The following is a 7,500-nucleotide window of genomic DNA, read 5'->3' on the forward strand; positions in this document are numbered from 1 at the left end:
CTGGTGTATTGGTATTAGAGGGGATATTTTTACGACATGTCGGCGGGACATCTGGTAGATCAGTAAAGCCTGATTTTATGAAATCCTTAAACTGTTCCCTGCTCCAGCGGGGATTTGAACCTGGGTCCGGTAGGACTGCAGGCCACCTCTCTACCGACTGAGCCACCGCCTCCCCCTAACCCCCACCCAACCCCCTCCACATACAGTGCACTCACACAAACTCACCCCAACACACCCACACCCACACCCACCCTCTCCCCTCCCCACACACCCTCCCCTTCCCCCCTCCTCCCCACCCACAACCCCCGCCCCGCCCCGCCCCACCTGTGCAGCCGGGCAGGAGGTGCACACGGCCTCGTCAGGTGTCGCCGCCTCATCAAAAGCAAACCCAGGAAGCCCCAGGTCGGAGAGGATGTCTGTGTTCCCCTGCTCGATCCACGTGGAGTGAGAGTAGAACTTCTGGATCGAGTGGAGCGAGAGGCCGAGGAGGGAGCGAGCGGCGGGGTAGGCTTCGTTGACCAAGATGGAGGTTAGGATCTGTGAAGGGAGAGAGAGAGAGGGGTGAGATGGTTGGAGAGAGAGAGAGAGAGAGATAGACAGACAGACAGACAGACACAGACAGACAGATAAACAGACAGACAGATAGATAAAGACAGACAGATAGATAGATAGAGAAGAGAGAGAGAGGTGTAGCTGCATATGAATGTTTACATACATGCATGCAACGTACATACATGCATACACACACACACACACACACACACACACACACACACACACACACACACACACACACACACACAAATACATACATACATACATATACACAAATAATACATACATACATCTATCTATCTATCTATCTATAGCCCGACGCCCTAATCCCGCAAAGGGTGGCCGCAGACAAAACGCCTCCAAGTCACTCTGTCACCCACCAATTGACTACCCTCCCCCCAACTCACCCCCCCCTCCCTCATATACCTCTCAACTCCATCCCTCCACCTCATCCTCGGTCTACCCCTCCCTCTCCCTCCCTCCACCTCACCTACATACACCCTCTTAGTCAGTCTTTCATTCTCCATTCTCTCCACATGTCCAAACCACCTCAGTGTATTTCTCCTAATCTTCTCAACCACATCCACATCCACCCCACAGCGTTCCTTCACTTCTTCATTCGTCAACCTGTCCCTCCACGTCACTCCACATGCTCCTCTCAAGTAACTCATACATACATATACAAATAATACATAAATACAAATACACAAACACACACACACACACACACTCTCTCTCTCTCTCTCTCTCTCTCTCTCTCTCTCTCTCTCCCAAACCTCCATTCCCACACACACCAGCGTACACATATACTACCCCAGCTGAACGTAACTCAAGGACACGCTGAGCGAAGCCAAATGAAACACAGTATTCCAGCCTTCGAATAACCATCATATTTTCCAGAATAATACGTTCCAGTTCCAAAATTCTTCGATCCAAAATTTCGAGTAATATTTCTCTCGACAAAGTATATATTATGTAACGTAGGCCATAAAAAACTAAAAAAAAAAAATCTATGTGGAAAGGATGGAGAGTGAGAGACTGACGAGGAGTGTATGTGAGTGAGGTGGAGGGGGGGAGAAGAAGGGGGAGGCCAAGGATGAGATGAAGCGTTAGGAGAAACACATTGAGGTGGTTTGGCCATGTGGAGAGGATGGAGAGTAAGAGACTGACGAGGAGAGTGTGTGTGAGTGAGGTGGAGGGGGGGATAGGGAGGGGGAGGCCAAGGATGAGATGGGGGGATGGAGTGGAGAGGTATATGAGAGAGGGGGGGTGAGAGCTGGGAGCAGGGCAGTGAAATGGCGGGGGACAGGGTGACATGGAGGCGATTTGTTTGTGGCCACCCCTTACGGCATTAAGGCGTCTGGCAATAGATAGACTGATATTAAAGAGTACCAGGTGGAATAAGTCGCAACGAGAATGGTGTTAGGTACAGACAATACTGCTTAGAATATGAGAGTTTGCACATCGACAGAACGCATCCTGGCTAATAGATAAACCCATGGATAGATAGATAGATGGATGGATAGATACAATGGTAGGTAGGTACACACACACACACACACACACACACACACACACACACACACACACACACACACACAAATCAGCACAAACGCATCCACACTGGCTCTCTCTCTCTCTCACACACACACACACACACACACACACACACAAATCAGCACAAACGCATCCACACTGGCTCTCTCTCTCTCTCTCTCACACACACACACACACACACACACACACACACACACGTGGCGGCAACACGGGTCACTGATAAAAGCAAGGTGTGGCGTGGGACAGGTAGCAGGTGACACGGAAAATACTTATCGCTTGGCTCACCTTTCATGACCTTCCCCGAACCGTGTGTGTGTATGTGTGTGTGTGTGTGTGTGTGTGTGTGTGTGTGTGTGTGTGTGTGTGTGTTTCTGTATCTTTGTCTGTATTCTGCCTCTCTCTCTCTCTCTCTCTCTCTCTCAATTCACCTTCCATGACCTTCCCGTAGCTTGTCTGTGTTGCTTTTTGCTTCTCTCTCTCTCTCTCTCTCTCTCTCTCTCACACACACACACACACACACACACACACACACACACACACACACACACACACGCAAACTCAGCGCTAAAGACAGAGCTGCTGCAATTTTAGGCCATGTTAAATCACATACATTAACTTATACAACATCCTTCAACACATCAGATTGCAAGACACGTGGCAACGCTGCAACACGTGCCCCATTTCTGTGCAACTCTCTAATGCAAGAATTACTGACCGACACACCTCCTTGTCTTCCTCTGTCTGTATTTCCCTCTGCCTACGACCTCCGGGCTTTGTAATGTGTCCAGGCATCTCGAAATGGATGGATCATGAGTTTAGCGTTGTTATTTTTATTTAATTATTATTATTATTATTATTATTATTATTATTACTACTACTACTACTACTGCTACTGCTACAACTACTACTACTACTACTACTATTTCCCCTTCCTTCTGTCTACGGATGACTACACTGACAAGCCAAACTGTTTCCTGTACACCAGGAAACCATTTACTACGCTGGGTGGTAACCATATAACTAAATTGTGGCGCCTGGTGGTTTAGTGGGCAATTACAGCGCTCCAAGCGGATTGAGCAGGTGAAGGTTTATATCCAAGGGGTGGTTGGGGTTGATTGCTCACGTAATGCCACTCAGGGATGAATGAGGCTGGTCACTCTCATCTCATCTTAAATGTCAGGACCAACTTGCCTAGCCCCGGACTCCTACGCTCCTCATCGGGCAACGTAGGACTGCATGATGGATGGATGGATTATTATTATCATCATTATTATTATTATTACTATTATTATTATTATCATTATCATTATTATTATTATTATTACTGGATGATGGATGGATGAGCTTTTGCTGTTTACCGGGAAGAATGAAGAACCGGTAACATCGTACTTGTGCTGTATACCGGGAAGCAGTGATATTAACGGGAAGCTGGAGGACTAGTAACAGAGCACCGAATTCTGTTATACCGGGAAGAAGTGACTACCGGGAAGCGCTGACAGTACCGGGAAGCTGAAGACCCAGTATGAAAAAATTATCTGTATACCGAGAAACTGATTGTATCACGAGGATTGAAGAACCGGTAAGAAACCAGAGTATTCTTATATACCGGGAACCACTGACCATACCGGGAAGCTCCTGATAATACTGGAATGAGCCAGTATACCGGGATGAAATAGTATACCGGGATGAACCAGTATACCGGAATGAACAACTATACCGGAATGAACCACTATACCGGAATTAACCGATATTTTTTTTTTTATAACAAAACGGAGGAAGGAAAAACAAATGAATAAAAAAATAATAATCCATACACCAGATTACTGGTGTCCTCTGTTCATAAAATATCTGTAACAGTTAGACTTGAACAGCTGTGGGTTGAAGTTTGGAGGGAAACAACTCTGGGGAAGCGAGTTCCAGACAGATGCAGTTCGGGGAATGAAAGAATTCTGATAGGCAGAAGTTCTGCAATATGGCTGAGTGACATTCCAGTCATGAGCGCTACCAGATGCCCGTGTAGCACGAGGGAAGGCATGGAGAGGTGGCACCATGGACGCAACTTCGTTTGAGCATTTGCCAAAAAAAATATCTGTAAAATAATGCAAGGGAGGCAACATTCCTTCTTACGTGTAGGGGAGGTAGTTTATATGCAATGGCAGGGTTGTTAATAATTCCAACAGCTTTGTTCTGAATTTTGTCTAGTTTTCTTAATGCAACCTCTCCACATCCATTCCACAAGGGTGTGCAATATTCAAGCTGAGAGCGCACATGGTTCTTATAAATTATAGCTAACTGCTCATCAGCGAAGAAGTTATGGACTCTGTACAATAATCCAAATTTCTCTGAGACGGTTTTAGCAAGTGATCTAACATGAGAGGTCCAGCTGAGGGCATTGTTAAGCGAGACGCCAAGAATTTCAGTACTTTTGGAGATGGGAGTATTAGTAGCACTGAAGGTAATGTACGAATCTGGCAATATCTGTATATTAGTAAATTGTATATATTTTGTTTTACTAGCATTAAAAGAGACAAGGTTGTTTTGTCCCCATTCACTGATCGTAGATAGGTCTTGATTTATGGAGATGGCTGTACTGAGTTGAGAGGTAGAGATATTAGACTTTGTAAATGGATGTCTGAGTGTGAATGAACTATGTAGTGTTGAGTCATCTGCGTATGAGTGAATGGGATTGTGGGTGACAGATAAGAGATCATTAATATGAACCAGGAATAGGGTTGGCGCCAGAACTGATCCCTGTGGCACGCCAGCGTTAATTGTGTGGAAATTGGAATATACATCATCTACTTTTACTCTTATTTTCCTGTCACTAAGATATGAAGAAATCAAAGGAACAAAAGATGTTAGTCCATAGCAAGGGAGTTTGGACAGCAGGGAACGGTGCCATAATCTGTCAAAAGCTTTAGAAATATCAAGAGCTACTGCATGAGTTTCTCCAAAAAGATCAATTGATTGATGGATGGTATGAGTTAAGAGATTGAGTATGTCAATGGTGGATCTTTCGTGGCGAAAATAGTATTGTCTATCACTAATTAAGTTGTTGGATTCAAGATGTTTAACAATATGCTTATTAATTAAAGTTTCAAATACCTTACCAAGAGAATATATGACAGCTATTGGTCTGTAATTGGAGGGGTCAGACGAACTTCCTTTCTTCGGAACTGGGTGGATATTGGCTTCTTTCCATGAATTTGGGAATAAAGAAGTATATATGTATGCATACAGTAGTCTGAATAATTTGGCTAGGACAGAGGCAAGTTCAGGGGAACACTTATTCAAAACAATTGGCGGAATTCCATCTGGGCCTGGAGCTTTGTTGGTAGGTAAATTGTCTAGGATGGATTTTACGTATCTTGTCTGTATTTTAAGTGGGGCAATTTCGGGAGAATCAAGTTCCAGTACTGGGACATTCTGGCTGGTATTCGTCTATGGCAGAGTTTCTGGCAAAGGTACTGGCAAAAATATCTGCTTTCCCACGCGGGTCATTTGTAATGTTGCCATCTGAAGATTTTAGTGGGGGAATGGAAGATGACTTGTTAAAGTTATTATTGAAAGAATTAAGAGTTGACCAAAATATTCTATTGTCATTAGGGTTGTTAAGTAGTTTTGATGCTTGCTTTTGAAGAAAGTTTGATTTAGATAGATTTAATACAGCTTTTGCATGATTTCTAGCAATTTTAAACTGAGAATGATTCAGATGTTTTTTATTTTAAGTAAGAGTTATATGCTAATGACTTTTGGGCTGTTGTTCTGGCACAGTTGCCATCAAACCATTTTGGGGAGTTCGATTTTTTAGTGAACTGTTGACTTGGTATGAATAAATCCATACCAGCTGGTATTAAGCCGCAAATGTAGGACTGGGTAGAATTGGCATCACTAGAGAAGAAAGACTGCCATGGAATATCAGCAAGATAATTTCTAAATCCATCCCAGTCTGCCCTATCAAAGTGCCATTGGGTCACCCTGACAGGTTCAGAACGGGGAGGAGTGGGGGGGTTAACTACTGAGGCTTTGATGAGATTGTGGTCAGAGGAACCAAGTGGAGACAATGCCTTTATCCTGTATTGATCTGGATTATTTGTCAAGAATAAATCCAAGAGATGGGCATTATGGTCAGGATTATCAGGTATTCTGGTTGGTTGTTTTACCAGCTGGGTGAGATTAAACGATTCTGCAAACAGCTCGCACTCTAGACCAGAGTCGTCAGTCCGGGCAGAATGCAATAACCATTCAACATTATGTATGTTAAAATCACCCAAAATGGTAATTTCGGTGCTATGGGCAAGGTTAAGGTTACTCAACTGAGTGGATATGGAATCAAATACACTGGGTTCCGAAGAAGCACTGGGGGAACGATAAACTACACAGATATATTTGGTAATATTTTGACAATTTAGTTTATATAATGAGTAATTAAAACTGGATGAAGTGAAGTATACCGGGATGAACTCAGTATACGGGGATGAACCAGTATACTGGGATGAACTCAGTATACGGGGATGAACCAGTATACCGGGATGAACTCAGTATACGGGGATGAACCAGTATACTGGGATGAACTCAGTATACGGGGATGAACCAGTATACCGGGATGAACTCAGTATACGGGGATGAACCAGTATACCGGGATGAACTCAGTATACGGGGATGAACCAGTATACCGGGATGAACTCAGTGAACCGGGAAGCATGGATGAATTGTAAGTAAAAGACAAACTCATTATACCGGTAAACTTCAGAATATACCGGGAAGAATCCAAAATCATCATCATCATCATTATTATCATTACCACCACCATCATCATCACCACCACCACCATCATCATCATCATTACCACCATTATTATCATCATCACAATCATCATCACCACCATCGCCATAACCATCATTACCATCATCACCAACATCATCATCATCATCATCATCATTACCACATTATCATCATCATCATCATCACCATAACCCCCACCACCACCATCATAACCACCGACATCACCATCACTATAACCATCATCATCACCACCACCACCACCATTACCACCACCACCATCACCATCATCATCACCACCACCACCATCACCATCATCACCACCACCACCATCATCACCATCAACACCCAATCATTTCCCAGTAATACCGGGATATACCAGAATACCGGCACTGAAGAAAATACCAGTAGGCCAATACAGACAAAATACCGGGAAAATAATAATACCAGATAAAGAAAGTAATACCGGGAGCATCAAAATATCGGAAAAAAAATTCAAAATACCGGGATAAAAATTCAAAATACCGGGAAGAATTCAAAATACCGGGAGCATCAAAATACCGGGATAAAAATTCAAAATACCGGGAAAATTTCAAAATACCGGAA

General features: G+C 43.8%; 1 protein-coding gene across 1 annotated transcript in view; it reads right to left on the reverse strand.

Moving 5' to 3' along the window:
• Window positions 1–7,500, reverse strand: part of LOC145402037 (uncharacterized) — a 73,076-nt gene that overhangs the window by 49,092 nt on the left and 16,484 nt on the right. The window contains exon 4 of the mRNA XM_080274133.1: window positions 325–537. Coding sequence (XP_080130259.1) covers window positions 325–537 — 213 coding nt within the window. The remainder of the gene's footprint in view (window positions 1–324; window positions 538–7,500) is intronic.

The sequence above is a fragment of the Coenobita brevimanus genome, chromosome 57 (assembly GCF_032717465.1).
Source record: "Coenobita brevimanus isolate Jiangsu-jjx chromosome 57, ASM3271746v2, whole genome shotgun sequence".
NCBI lineage: Eukaryota > Metazoa > Arthropoda > Malacostraca > Decapoda > Coenobitidae > Coenobita > Coenobita brevimanus.